The sequence below is a fragment of the Ambystoma mexicanum genome, chromosome 13 (assembly GCF_040938575.1).
Source record: "Ambystoma mexicanum isolate Mex_15411 chromosome 13, UKY_AmexF1_1, whole genome shotgun sequence".
NCBI classification, from domain to species: domain Eukaryota; kingdom Metazoa; phylum Chordata; class Amphibia; order Caudata; family Ambystomatidae; genus Ambystoma; species Ambystoma mexicanum.
Window position 1 is genome coordinate 254,871,034 of NC_090938.1, and position 15,425 is coordinate 254,886,458.

At 46.6% G+C, this 15,425-nt stretch overlaps 1 protein-coding gene across 6 annotated transcripts in view; it reads right to left on the minus strand.

Moving 5' to 3' along the window:
* LOC138521157 (zinc finger protein 614-like) overlaps positions 1 to 15,425 on the minus strand; it is a 291,989-nt gene that overhangs the window by 243,604 nt on the left and 32,960 nt on the right. For 5 of the 6 annotated variants that reach the window (XM_069633739.1, XM_069633743.1, XM_069633742.1 and 2 more), the window contains exon 2: positions 12,522 to 12,648. In XM_069633739.1, the coding sequence (XP_069489840.1) occupies positions 12,522 to 12,648 (127 nt within the window). The remainder of the gene's footprint in view (positions 1 to 12,521; positions 12,649 to 15,425) is intronic. The other variant, XM_069633738.1, reaches the window with a different exon arrangement.

Here is a 15,425-nt window from a genome sequence, read left to right on the forward strand (position 1 = left end):
AGCCAGGAATTGAATAAGTACTGGCATGACCTTAAAGCTTCGCAAGTGGATTGGACTCCGGGACAGGAAATCCTTGTGATGGAGCCTACCAAGCCTAGAGCTTTGGCAGACAAGTGGACTGGACCCTTCAGGATCATCTCCAAGATGGGCGAAGTCAATTATCTGGTTGACATGGGAGCCTCTGGGGTAGCCCCCCAGGTATTCCATGTCAACAGGCTCAAGCCTTTCCACAGGCGAGCAGAGGTCTCATGTCTCTTGCTAGCTTCAGGGCAAGAAGAGGATGAGAGTGAGCCCCTTCCTGATTTGCTGCATAGCAACCCTCAGGATGGCTCAGTGGAGGGAGTACGTCTCTCTCCAGATTTGACAACAGAGCAGCAGAGGGCCTGCAGGGCTTTGCTCCTGCAGTATGCCTCTCTGTTTTCACTGACACCGGGCCTTACACCGTGGTGTAAGCACGAAATTGACACTGGTGACAGTGTGCCTGTCAAAAGCAGGTGCTATCGTATGTCAGATACAGTCAAAAACCACATCCAGGCTGAGGTCGCCAAGATGTTGGATCTGGGTGTTATTGAACCCTCAACCAGTCCCTGGTCCAGTCCAGTGGTCCTTGTCCCCAAGGCAAGTTCCCAGGCGGGTACCAAGGATTGGAGGTTCTGTGTGGACTACCGAGGAGTCAATGCCGTCACCAAAACTGACGCGCACCCATTGCCCAGGGCTGATGAGCTCGTGGACACCATAGGTGCTGCCAAATTTGTGAGCACCTTTGACCTTACCTCAGGCTATTGGCAAATAGCTCTGACGGACCATGCCAAGGAAAAGACGGCTTTCTCAACACCTGAGGGACTCTACCAGTTTAGGGTCATGCCTTTTGGGTTGAAGAATGCCCCTGCCACCTTCCAGAGATTGGTCAACCATGCGCTCAGTGGGCTGGAAGCCTTTTGTGTGGCTTACTTAGACGACATTGCCGTCTACAGTTCCACCTGGGGAGAGCATTTGACACATCTGGGTAAGGTGTTGCAGGCCTTGAAAAGGGCTAACCTCACTATCAAGGCCACCAAGTGCCAGATAGCTCAGGGGAAAGTTACCTATCTTGGTCATGAGGTAGGAGGGGGTCAAATCCAACCTCTCTCCAGTAAAGTACAGGATGTACAGAACTGGGAGACTCCCACTACTCAAACCCAGGTGAGAGCCTTTTTGGGCCTCACTGGGTACTATCGCAATTTCATGGCAGACTATGGAACCATAGCTGCACCCCTGACAGCTCTAACTTCACCCAAACAGCCTAGGAAGGTTAATTGGACCGAAGACTGTCAGAGGGCCTTTGATGGCTTGAAAGAAAGTCTGTGTAGGGCACCTGTGTTGTGTGCGCCTGACTACAGCCGACCCTTTATCGTCCAGACGGATGCCTGCGACACCGGAATTGGAGCTGTCTTGTCCCAGTTAGATGACAAAGGGAGAGAACATCCTATCATATTCATCAGTAGACAACTCAAGGGTAGAGAACTTAGGTGGGCTACTGTTGAAAAGGAGTGTTTTAGCATAGTTTGGAGCCTTAGGCGTTTTAGGCCCTACCTTACGGGGTCTACCTTCAAGGTCCAAACAGATCATAAGCCCCTGAAGTGGCTTATGCAGATGAAGGGTGAGAATCCGAAATTGCACAGGTGGTCCATTAGCCTGCAAGGGCTAGACTTCACCATAGAGCACAGACCAGGGAAGAGTCACGATAATGCAGATGGCCTTTCCAGAAGGTATGTTGACCGTCTGGATGAGGGTGTCTATCCCGTGGGAGATTAGACACCCTCCACCTCAGTCTGGGGGGGCCACTGTGATGCTGGAAATGCATCTGAGGGTCAGGGCCTCTGAATCCTTGTCCTTTTTCTGTTTTTACCGTGTGTTGTGTCATGTTTTCTGCCCAGGAGTCTAGTTGGGACTCCTAGGCAGTGCAGCTCTCTCTTTTGGTTTGGTGAACAGACCCATGGGATACCCTTATGGCACCCATGGGTAGGGGTACAACCCTGTGCCCCTAGTGTATGTTTTTGGGCACCTGTGGGTGGCCCACAGAGCAGGGTATGGGCTGGTGGCAGCTCCATGCTGAATTTGACAGGTGCTCTGGGTGTCCTCCATTTTGGGATACCCAGGCCCTGCCATTGGAATCAGTTGATTCCTGATAGGAAACAAGATGGCCCCTGTGGCCGCTTGCTTTCTATTGCCTGTTATCTTGTTTTTCCCAAAGTCCTGGGAAGCCCTGACTCTGTCCCTTCCCCCTGACTGGCTGTTGGGTGGAAGTTCCATATATGGTGTTGTTGTGAAGGCCCAGCTAGACTGACTGGAGCCTTCCCAGTGACTGTATGTTATGGGTACCTCCTGTGGGTGGGACCTGGGTGAATGGAGTGTGTGACCAATATACACTCCTTGTTGTGGTTGTCTGGTTTCTGGCATGTGAGACAAAGACTGAGACAGCCCTGCCCGAAACTGGCCTGAATGCAGTGTGTAGTGTCGAATGGCTGGGTACTTGTCCCAATCCACATTCCTTGTTGTGAGTGTCTGAAAGGGAGGAGTGTGGCCTGAGTGCACTGTGTGCCTGATTGGCTGACTGACTGCATGAATGCCCTTCTGTGTGATTGGCTGCTGTGTGTGTGCCAGCAGTGTGGATGAGAGACAGAATAGTATATCTGGGGACCTCTCACCACTGTTCAGAAGGTTCAGGAACGTTCAGAAGCATCCTGGAGCTGAGTCTCCACTCTAAGAGTAACTGGAACTGCTGATCCTCGACGTCCAGCTGGAAGAAGAAGACTTGCTGTGGCATTTGCTTCGACCGATCCGAAGGCTGTCGAAATCATCGACGACTGACCCGAGAGAGGACCTTGTAAGGCGCCCTCTTCCCGTGCTCCGAGGGACCATCGAGCACCGCTCCATCTTTGCCGAAGCGCCCTGGAAGACAGACCATCGAAAGGCTGTTGACCCGAGACGGGACCGCCTAGGAGATCGAAGTGAAGCACCCGGACATCGACGCCGTCGAAGTCCATTGCCGTCGACCAGGGTTCGCAGGTTTGTGTAACCGCTGGAGGCCCGTCGAAGTTGTGTTGCCCAGCCGCGGGAACCACTTGACGCCGTGCCGCCGACGACCGGAGCTGTCCGCTCCTTTGCCTAAGAACATTCAATCGAAGGACTCTCTCGACCGCATCGTCGACCGCTTATCCTGCCGGAGAAATTCGAGGACGACCAACGCGCCGAGGAGAAACCTGCCGGTGGGTTTCCCGCCACCCAACGACCTCAAAGACTCGGGCGACCCGACACCCTTGCTGGGCTCCCGTCTCTACAATCTTTGCGGTCCAGAACTATCGTCATCGAGGTGCCCCGCACACCTCCGCCTTGCAGGACACCGACGCCCCGACGCCGACGAGCACCGCTCGGACGAAGCTGCCGCCTCTTCGACATCGTTCTGCCTCGTTTGTCGACGGACGTTCGACGCCCCGTGCCTCCCGCTTGAAAGGGAAGGCATTCAAGAAGGGCCGTCGATTCCCCGTCGCCAAACCCCGAGTTCTTCGACGTTTCTCGACGCCTCTCGACGATCCGTGACTCCCGCTTGAAAGGGGGTCGCTCAAGAAGGATCCGTCGACGCCTCTTCGAAGGACTCGACTCCACCAGGTACATTGGGGGGGTAAAAACATTGTAGGAGAGAATAAGACTATTGAACAACATATGGACTGGGCTTGTGTTAGATCTCTTTATTTTACAGGTTGCCCAGGTGGGGGGATCTCCACACAGAACTGTGTCCAGTGGTAGGGGCCAGTCTTCTGCCTATTGTTTCAACCCTCTGTTATCTCTCCTCTCTCTATTGCTGGTTTCCTTCTTATTGATCTGTGTGACATTTTGACAGTATTGTGGAGGCACTTTAATGAGGTCTAATATTAGTGGTATCACTTTAGAATTGTAGATATTTACCATTATTGATTTTCCTGAGCACAAGGTGCGTTATTGTAATAAGTGTACATAACCTTTGAATTAATTATATAAAGACTGTGTTTTCAGTAATACAGTGTGTGGACATTCCTTTGTGGGGGCTTGGGGAATACACTGTACTTAAGAACCAGCCTGCATCACCTCCTGAGAAGCTAGGCCTTGATTGCTCGTCCATTGCTACCGTATTAGAGAATCTTGGCTGGGGTCTCCTGTGCCTCTCCTCTACCATATAGAGAGCAGAAGTACAGACACCCCCTACCGGTCTTTACAGCGCCTCCTCTGGGGACAAAGGGCCATGTTCACATAGGTGGAAATGTTCATTTGCTGTCCAGCGGTGAACGTTGGTACAGTGGTGCATCAGTGACCGCCATTTTTCAAGTAGTATTTCCACTGACCCCTCACAAGTTTTTGAGCTCCACCAAAGATGGTTGGTGATAGAATGTGACTACTGCAAAATACTTTCAAAACCTTTTTTTTTCCCTGCAGCCGAGATTTTCTTATTGATTGATTTAGCAAGATGCCATACGTCAAATTGATGTTTAATATGTGGGAACTGCTCTCTCATTGTCTTGGCAATTGAAACGTGTCTATCCGTGGCTATGAGGTCGATGTGCATTCCCCTTGATTGTAGATATTCCACTGATTTTATAAATCCTAGTTTCTCCATGGCCACTGACGATGTACATTGTGTTACCTGCATGACCACCGAACTCACAATTGTCTTATTATCCATGTCCTTATAGTGGTACGTTCAGTACTTGGCAGAAAATCCAGGGCTGTCGCACTGTCCATCGCCGGCTAGCCTGAATCGTTTGCCTTCGAATGTACTTGCTAGAGACAATTGTTCAATTTTCCAAGCATCACTAATGGCCGGAAACAGATAATCACGTTGGTATATGTAGTACAGCGCTTTAGAAATGAAATGGAGTCCCACAAACTGAAAGAAAGCCTCTAACATTCTAAAACTGGAGCCACTAAAAAGTGATGCAGCTGCACAGAGTAGATTGCCTGCTGGCAGTTTCCCCAGCATCGGTTGTGCAGACCATGAGAACCTATGATTTAATCTACAGGCGGCATTTATTTTGACGTTACTGCCTTTTATTTGACGAGTCACATTAATCAATGGCTTCCCACATACTTTCCCTCTAATGGAATGCACACATTTCAGCATACTTATAATTTCCATCAAACAACTGTAGAATACAATGTATTTGCTCTCTTTCATTAGACTGTCATCCTGCGTCAACGTTGTTTCGGCCTGTGACGTTGTGGAGATTTCAACACATTGGAAAGTAATATCGCTGATATCAAGTTCTGATGCGTCTATGGATGCTGCGGCTGGTTCATTCTATGTCATTTCGACATCTATTACTTCAACATTGATGGGAGAACACAACAATGTCGACACGTTTTTTGGCGGCAAATTTTTGGCGGGTGTAGATTGTGTAAATTGATCTGCAACTACGTCAGAGCTATCTTCAATACATTCAATAACATCTTCTTGTGGTGGTCCGGTCGCACTGTAGCTATGGTCCAATGCAACTTTGCTGTAGTCTCCAAACACAGTTAATTCATGTTCTGGTCATTGGACATGAGCATCTCGAGCCTGAACATGCCTCGCCTCAATTAATAGTTCCTCCATAGTGTGCACGGTCTGGCAAGCCACATCTCTCATTCGCTTCACTGTCTGTGTGTGTATAGTTCTGACACCCACGGGTAACTGGAGGAGAGATGTTCAGTTTAAACACAAGATGGAGTGTAGTAGAATTGACTGGAAAAAAACATAAAATAGTCCCCAGCACAAACATTTTTTTAAAGTTATGAACTGTTTGTAACTAACCTTTTTTTGTTTTTTTTCTTTGCAACTTTTTTGACTCGACCTTCAACATCTGCACGCTGTAGCTCTGATTCGTTTCCGCATGTCCTCCCTTCCTCTTGCGCTGCAACGACTATATTTTCTGTATCCGCATAGACAGCACGGAATGAGGCTCCATCGTCTCCCTGAAACATAGTACTTTCATTACTATGTATCAAAATATTGTTAGCATAAAACACACGTGAGGACGAACACACAGGTACATCTCAATAGCCAAACACGATTTAAACCTTGTGTGCAACAATCAAACGACAAGTATTCGACCAGTGATGATTTATTTCGATGGAACTGTCAGTATCCATACCTTTGGCTCTGCATGGACTGCCATGAATGGTTGTATTGGAGAGGAGGCATCCGCATCTCCCTGAAACACAGTACTTGCATTAGTATGCTTTTCAATATTGGAAACACAACACACACTTGGGGTCGATGGCACAGGTACATATAAAGAGATAACCACAAATGATGCATTGTCCAAAAGAATCAAGGAAAATCCAAATATGATCACATTTCATCAACTTATTTCAACGATTCCTTTACATCTGCATCATCTAAATGAGATGTTGTGATTGTGGTGGAAGCTCCGTCGTCTCCCTGAAACACAGCACTTGCGTTAATAGGGAAGAAAGTATAGCAAATGGAATCACGTTATATGATCACGCATGATGGAGCTGTCATTATCCATACCTCGTGCTGCTGAAGAATATCTATGGATGTTGCAAATGTAGTGCGCTCTTCCGAAAGCTGTTGCGCCGATTTGTATACGCATGGTCCCGCTTCCACTTCCCCTGGAATTACTTGAATGTCAGGCTCTGCATCAAGTGTAGGGGTTGACACTCCATCAACTGCCTGAAACATAGTACTTGCATTAGTGAGGATTACAATAGTGAAAACATAACACACACCTGGGGTCGACAGTACAGGTACATATCAACGGCTAACCACGAATGAAACATTGTGTAGAACAATCAAACGACAAGTATTCCAGCTCTGATGATGACGCTCGATGGAGCTATCAGTATCCATACCTCCAGCTGTTGAACATCTAGAAATGTTGTAGATGTTGGGGACGCTTCAGCATCTTCCTGAAAGACAGTACTTGCATTAGTATGGATAACACTAATTATAACTGAAAACAAACACCAGTGGACGATAACTAAGGTGTATATCAACTGGAAAGCACTAACCAAACATTCGGTAAAATGATTACACGATAAAATAAAAATATTACTTGACATGCATAAAACAGGTCTGTAGCGGATTAGCCTAGTAAGATTACCTGATACGCGCTAGAAGTGGTTGATAACTGCGACCACGTCAAGGATGTAGAACGTTCTTGCTTCAGATTCAAGGGATAGTCAAGAAGTTGTAAAGGTAAATTAATGATTGATAATGAAATGCCAATATTAAAAATAGCCATGTAAGGGTACAGAATACTTCTAAAATGCTCCCTGTTCCCATATATATACACATTGCGTTTGTGGGTTATGAAATCGAAAAAGAATATATTGGTAAATGTCATTATTCAAAAAACTATACACTCATATCAATATCGAAATTTTTACAAGGGATAGAACACCTACAATATCAATTAATCCGTTCGGATACCTACACACTACCGCAAGGCCTAAAGCTAAATCCGAACACTTGACTCACAGGTGGCGGAATGTGGACGAATAGAGTGGGAAAAGCGTTTGAGCAATTTCCGTGTCGTTCGCCGTTTATTCTTCTTTGTTACCCAAGATGTTGTGTACATTTCCAAGGAAAAGTGCCGGCTGCAGATGCGGTATCGATCACCCCTCTTGTCCTGTAAGACTTGTTGGACTCTACTTTCCAGCTCATCCAGTGGATATCCGCAATGTCTGACCCATTCTCTTATTCGATCAACAGTTTTCGGGAATACATGCATTGTAGTGCCTTCAGATTTCGCATGGGTCTTTGAAGGGCAACCGCTAATCGAACAGGCAGGCATTGTTGATAAATCTGACAAGTAAATATCGACATTATTATACAATCTTCAAGAATAAAGATTTGATACAAAAGTAAATGAATCATACAATGATCAATGCAAGGTTTGTTTTGGTCGCCGGAACTATACCAGTTCATTATGTGCGGCTTAGTATTTGCATAAGTTGCAGAAATGTATAAATGATGTGACTAAAAACTGAACATGTGACTCATCCCTTGGATGTTCTGTATTGCACAAGAAGGAAACATGCTTACATTATAGACTGGACCCCCGAAGGGTGCAATTCGATGACAATAGACACAGATGAAAATAAATAGATCTATTGATAGCATAGCAATGGAAACTCAAGTCAATAGCAATGAGACCAATGAACCTAGCACTATTGTGTACTCAACTCGCAAATAGATAGAAATTTAAAGATCTGCGAAATATGACTAGGATACATGGCCTTACCTTGACCAACAAACAGTTGGATTCAGCAAGCAGAGCAGTATGTTGCAGGAGAATAGGTGGGTGGCCACAGGTAGCACACTGATGGGTTTGCTCTAAGCGGTCACAGAAGTTCACGGATAGCACGACGACGAGCAGATTAGCGTAGATCTCAGTGGTTGCCAGGTAACACGTTCAGGAGTTGACTTGCAAAGCACAAAGATGTTCTCATGAGACATATCAAGTGGTTTATAAAGTATTAGAAACAGGGGTGTGTTTGTGAATGAATGACGTATGTATGTCGTGGTCTTAGGGGGGCGGCCTGCTTCAAGGGGAGGCCTGGCTGGAGACATGGGGTCTGAGGAGGCCATGTGACCGATGGCCCCTTCGCGTGGGACACCTTTTGAAGTGTACATGTAGTTTGGCACCTTGGCCTTTCGCGCCCCCGACAGCCCCCCATGCCAGCGCGCATCCACCGGCGCGAACCGCCTTTGATACAGGGGGGTGGGATGGATGGGCCTGGGGCATGCAGATAAGGCACAGGAAGACTGCTGAATGGAGACACACTTATATGGATTGCAGGGGGGCGGCCTGCTTCAAGGGGAGGCCTGGCTGGAGACACGGGGTCTGAGGAGGCCATGTGACCGATGGCCCCTTGCCGTGGGACACCTTTTGAAGTGTACATGTAGTTTGGCACCTTGGCCTTTCGCGCCCTCGACAGCCCCCCATGCCAGCGCGCATCCACCGGCGCGAACCGCCTTTGATACAGGGGGGTGGGATGATTGGGCCTGGGGTGTGCAGATAAGGCACAGGAAGACTGCTGAATGGAGACACACTTATGTGGATTGCAGGATTGCAGGGGGGTGGCCTGCTTCAAGGGGAGGCCTGGCTGGAGAAACGGGGTCTGAGGAGGCCATGTGACCGATGGCCCCTTGGCGTGGGACACATTTTGAAGTGTACATGTAGTTTGGCACCTTGGCCTTTTGCGCACCCGACAGCCCCCCATGCCAGCGCGCATCCACCGGCGCGAACCGCCTTTGATACAGGGGGGTGGGATGGATGGGCCTGGGGCGTGCAGATAAGGCACAGGAAGACTGCTGAATGGAGACACACTTACGTGGATTGCAGGGGGGCGGCCTGCTTCAAGGGGAGGCCTGGCTGGAGACACGGGGTCTGAGGAGGCCATGTGACCGATGGCCCCTTGGCGTGGGACACCTTTTGAAGTGTACATGTAGTTTGGCACCTTGGCCTTTCGGGCCCCTGACAGCCCCCCATGCCAGCGCGCATCCACCGGCGCGAACCGCCTTTGATACAGGGGGGTGGGATGGATGGGCCTGGGGCGTGCAGATAAGGCACAGGAAGACTGCTGAATGGAGAAACACTTATGTGGATTGCAGTGGGGCGGCCTGCTTCAAGGGGAGGCCTGGCTGGAGACACAGGTCTGAGGAGGCCATGTGACCGATGGCCCGTTGGCGTGGGACACCTTTTGAAGTGCACATGTAGTTTGGCACCTTGGCCTTTCGCGCCCCTGACAGCCCCCCATGCCAGCGCGCATCCACCGGCGCGAACCGCCTTTGATACAGGGGGGTGGGATGGATGGGCCTGGGGCGTGCAGATAAGGCACAGGAAGACTGCTGAATGAAGACACACTTATGTGGATTGCAGGGGGGCGGCCTGCTTCGAGGGGAGGCCTGGCTGGAGACACGGGTCTGAGGAGGCCATGTGACCGATGGCCCCTTGGCGTGGGATACTTTTTGAAGTGTACATGTAGTTTGGCACCTTGGCCTTTCGTGCCCCTGACAGCCCCCCCCATGCCACCGCGCATCCACTGGCGCGAACCACCTTTATATCAGTATATCGTTGCTTATCAATAACAAATGCCACATACCGGAGATTCTTGTGAGCACAGACCCACACTTCAACCGGTGTATTATAGTGGTCAAGACCCTAAGGCCTGTATAATCCAATGGTAATTGTTAGTATAGACATATGTGTGACTTTTATAGAGACATAACCCACTGAAAGACTTTGAACAAGTGTTATTTAGTGCAGGCATTATCGAGAATATGTTATGTTAGCTTAGATACATAGTGACCACCCTGCTTCACAGCGACCAGACCTTTACCCATTTGGAGCACAGATGTCTGACGTCCATCCTTGAATGGAGACACACTTGATTCATTTAAAAAATCGAAACAACCGTTGTTAAAATATATGTGGTGTTTTATTTTGTATCTTATTTTCATGACACAAAAATACAAGACTTTAAAGATTATACAGGTCAGGTTGCAGCACAGCGAGAGAAAATCCCCTGTACTGACCGCTGTCACTCGGGAACGTTTCTCTAATGGCACGAACGGCACAGGCGGGTATCACTCTTCGAACGCGGTGTCCAAGCCTCCCGTGGAGCCACCATGTAAAGGAACGATAGGCCACCAGCCTGTACCACCTGTGAAAAGGAATGAAACAAACTGTTTTTAAATGACCAAGATAAGTTTAATAAACGTTTGTTGTCAATGACAATTCTTATAACTAATGGCATTCTGCACGGACAAATGCTATCTAGACAATGCACACTATTGAACGACTTACATGCGTTACAATGATATGTAAATGTAATTTTGGATATAGTAGAAGAACATGAAATAGGAGTGGCATGACAAGCAGAGTATACGTACTCGTTACTCGGATTACGAGGACGAACAGTTGCGCGAAGTTCGTGCATAATCACCATCATTATTCTCAACACAGCCCGTGTGAGGCAGGCTGCCCTGAAGTCTGGCAGCTCGGTGATGCATTGCGGTCGTGGGTCGCCTTCCGAAATGTAGGCCAGGCATCCCGAGTTTTCTCGGCAGCAGCAGTTCTCGTCCTCAGTTGGCATTAGCTCGCACCGATTGCATGTGCACCAGGTGGAGACGCCGTCCATTCGACTAGGCCCAGGCTCTTCATCTGTTGATTTGTCCTGCCAACTGCAGTCCGAATCCCCATCGTTTTCGCATGCTTCCCTTTCCAGTAGTTCCTCCTCGGTATACTCGGGCTCGTACATGTAGGGCATTATTGTAGTCATTGTGTGTTAAACAAACTAAAATAATTTATAGCAGTGGTACTGGTATCTGTTCACACGGGCTACAAGTGGCGAAGGTAGCTTACCAGAGCACTGAAACGAGTCACAGAATACTCAAAGTAACACAGAGAGAGGAATGGAACCGAAAATCTGCTGCTGTGTGTTGTGAAACGGTCTGTTTATACTTATTGAGGAAAGAGGCGTCCTGCCATTTCCATGGCGACACGTCATTAGCTGAAGCGCAGCGAATGTTGACACAAGACGTGCTTTAGAGTTGGGAAATGGGCGGTACGAGTCTGCTGATGACAGGCTCAGGGGCGGGGGAATTGATTTAGTGCCGCAAAAGCAGGTCAGCCAGGGCGATCGGGGAAAAGATAGGATTATCAGAAAATGGCAGCTCCCTGGTGCATGTTTTCGCGTGCGTTTAATGGACGAAAACTCGGGTAAGGTCCATAGGAAGGTTTTCTAAAATCAAGCCACTTAGGCTTAAAAAAACATGGCCGACCCGTAGGGACAATAAACATTTTTACTAGACCATGCCTTTAAATTAATAACTGACTGTTAGCCTCTGAAAAGAAACTAAGGTGGACAAGAGCACAATGCACATGAACAGAGAAACGCAAGCACAGATAAGGGATCACTCTTCAAGAAGAAAATACTTCTCATACAACCGATCAAAACAATGACCTGAGGTCATAAGATTGATACTATTTATGCATGAGACATAACAGACAACCCCATTGTCATTGTGTATGTTGACACTATGGATAGCGCTGGTGAAGGTATCCACGGTACATCAGTGATGCCACGCATAATGCTTCTCAATTAGGTGTATGACTTACCCACAGGCAAATTAAGGAACCAAGCAGCATGAAGGAGAATGATGTGGTGAACGGCAGCACGAACAAAACATTTACCTGATTCATTTAGAAACACGTGCTTAATGCAGTACCACTGTGGGTGGTAGAGTGGCAGGAATAAAAACAAATTTGAGCATGTGGTAACACAGCTGCCATTTGTAATGTGCTTTGTAGGCCACATAATTTTCCAGCATTGCTTCCAAGATGCAACACATACTTGTCCGCTGTGCATCCAGGCAGCATTTCTTAATTTGATAATTAAATACCCATTATTATATCACTTTGGATGGCAAAGCAATTTGGCACAGAGATAAAACATGAAATTATGTATAGTAGATGGTAAAGACAGAGTAACTTTACCTAGTGACCTCAAAGCTTGGTCAATTTCCTTCATCACATTCTTGTAAAGTTCCTTCTCCCAATTCTGCAAAAGCGTCCACTCATCTTCGGAGAAACACGCAGAGGCATCGTGGAGTATAACCTGCTCCTTGAACAAAAATATTTGTATAAGTTTCTCAATCACGCTATATTTTTAAATATGTTGGATGAGGAATGCCCAGTTAGTTCAAATAAAATTCCCATTTCCCTGAAGTCCCCTTTCCATTACATCCACTGCTCCTAATCAAGGTCCATAAATTGGCAACGATTAACCATCACATTAGCCCCAACTATTCTAGAGGAAACCGGGATTGTCTGTCTATAAAAAGGTACATTTGTATTGGACTCTCATTTTATTCCGATTAATGTTGACTATTGGTATTTCAACTGTTTTAAGCTCAAGACCCTGTCAAAGAGTCTCTGAATCCCCTTGTGAGGTAATTGAATACCTCAGATCGTTTCACCAGACAAGCATCCAATAGAGAAAGAGGGTAGCTTGACGTTTATAACAAGCATGCAGCTGTGATAAGGGCTCATTTATTAATTCATGGGTAAATGTACCCCCACCTAATCATATTTCAAAGTGCACCACCATAGACAAAATGTAATAAACAAAAACGACACCGTTACTTAACAATGTTCACCAGGAGTTGGCTATAGCAGACATCCGAGGCCTCAGCCATACTTGTAATGTAAAACCCAGGGTGGCACAAACAACTAAGTAGCATGGATTCTTTATCGTTGGCAACATTACAGTTTTTCATGCTACAACTCACATGGTCATTTCACCGGTTTACAAAATAATATCCTTCCCCAACAGAACACAAATATTCAAAAAATGATGTAAGTGACCTCGTACCACAGTGAGATACATCGGAGAGGTTCTATCGTGTTCAATTGGTCTTCATACATTGCATATGTTAGTATTTGCCACATTATCAAAACATGCTAAAAATATGTTCCACATCATTTAATTTTAACTGCCATGGGTCCCCCGACCCCCAGTGCCAGGTCCTTTTTTGATGAATTTTGTTAATTCGCCATTCAATGCCTTCTAACGTTTTCTGTTTCATTAACCCCTTAAGTGCCAAGGACGAGTCTTGGCAACAGGGAGGTAATCCCAAGGAAGAGATACCGCGCCCTTAAGAAAATACTAAATTAATAATTCATCTAAGCCATTTGAAAAGCAATGTAGAATGCCTCCTTTGCATGGGCTAATAAAACTAAAACTGTCAACTTGCAGTGTACTTCGGAAATACAATGAAACTGACTGCTCATATTAATCAGAACAGCCAACCCAAATGTATACATTTTAAGACTTCATTATACCTGCTGATTTTGCAAACCCTCACTATAGCCACCCTGCACTCAGATGAATCATAAGGTGATAGAAGCCCTCTTTGTACTTGCCTCCTATTTTACATATTGTTTAAAACGTACTTGGTAAGACAGCAAACAGGGGGCACACAAACAAATGTAACACTCTCTTAATGCATGTAGTATTTTCGATAGGTCCCACTATACCGCCCTAGATATAGGTTATTCAGGAAATATAAGAGTCATGTGCAAACTACTTATGCATATACTGCATAGTAAATAAAACATATTTGAAACAGCATGCAGTTCTTTATATGAACATCAAAAACCTGCACTCCCCATCTAATCTGAGACCGGACGTTCCACCCCCACCTGTTTGCTTTTAGATTCCTTGCTGCCTAATTGCCCACCCTTTCTCTCTCGAGCTGTCAGCTCCCGATTCCCTTGAAGTGACCCCATGAGATCCGCTTCCCTCGCTGTGTACCTCCTCCCAGTGCTCCAGATAAGATTTTGAAATGGGAGTACAATTATTTTTTAGGGAGTAAAAATGTAAGTCCAGTTACCAATGGGAATATTTTATAAGCCAGTAAACACATGTTTTAACTGGAAAACTGAAATGGTTTTTGTGATAATGATTCATTTGCACCTAGTTATTCATGCACATTGAAATATACATGTTTACTTATGATCAGGCACTAATCATAGTAGTTTCTTCCTGTGGTATAACGTACACTACTGTTCCAAACACATCCATGGAGAAATGCAGGTGTCAATTTCATATTTTTTGTTGGGATTATTTGTACTCCCCATTTTTATTTTCTGGAAGTCTTTCACTATTTTTAGGGAGTAAAAGTGGCCGATACTCGCCTCATCTGTAGGGCAGCCCCTCCTATGACTTGTCAAGGGCTTGGTTGTTTCCCAAAGCAAGGTCAGCGCTCAATAAATACCCTATCATAAATAATATTTTAAAAAGGTTTTCTCTAGAGTCTAGCATGGTATGACATTGCAACACTGTATCTTTATCCAAGGGCCGGTCTCTGAATAGCTATGCTCTGGTACAATTTGGAGTCTAGATGAAATTTAAGCATCCAACCCAGCGTACCAGTTACATTTTCCATCCATGTAATGCCAAAGGGGATTTTGGGAAACTAAAGAAGCCAATGGTGCTTGACTTGTACGAGGATGGGGGCAAGAGATGCCCCCATTGCAGGAGCCGCTTGCCTGAATTAGCCACATTTGAAATGTCCACCAAACGAACAAGGGCAACATTCAGAATAAATTGTCACTTTCGTTTTTGCGAGCGCAGTGGGGAGAGCACTATTCTCTGCCCTCACCTGGAATGTGTGTGCGTACTGCTGAATGTCATGGTACATCAAAGATTATCAATAGCGTTTACTAATGTGAGAGGTTCATGGGTATGACCTCTTCAACGGGGATGGTGTGGGTTGGGGACTGGCGGAAGTTGAGGGTGCACCTGTTGCTGGCTCTGCAGGTATGAGTGGAGGTGCCCCTTCTGCTGCCCCAATGCCTTTCAGCCTCTATCCTGGCCTGGTGTCTCTTCTCTTCCAG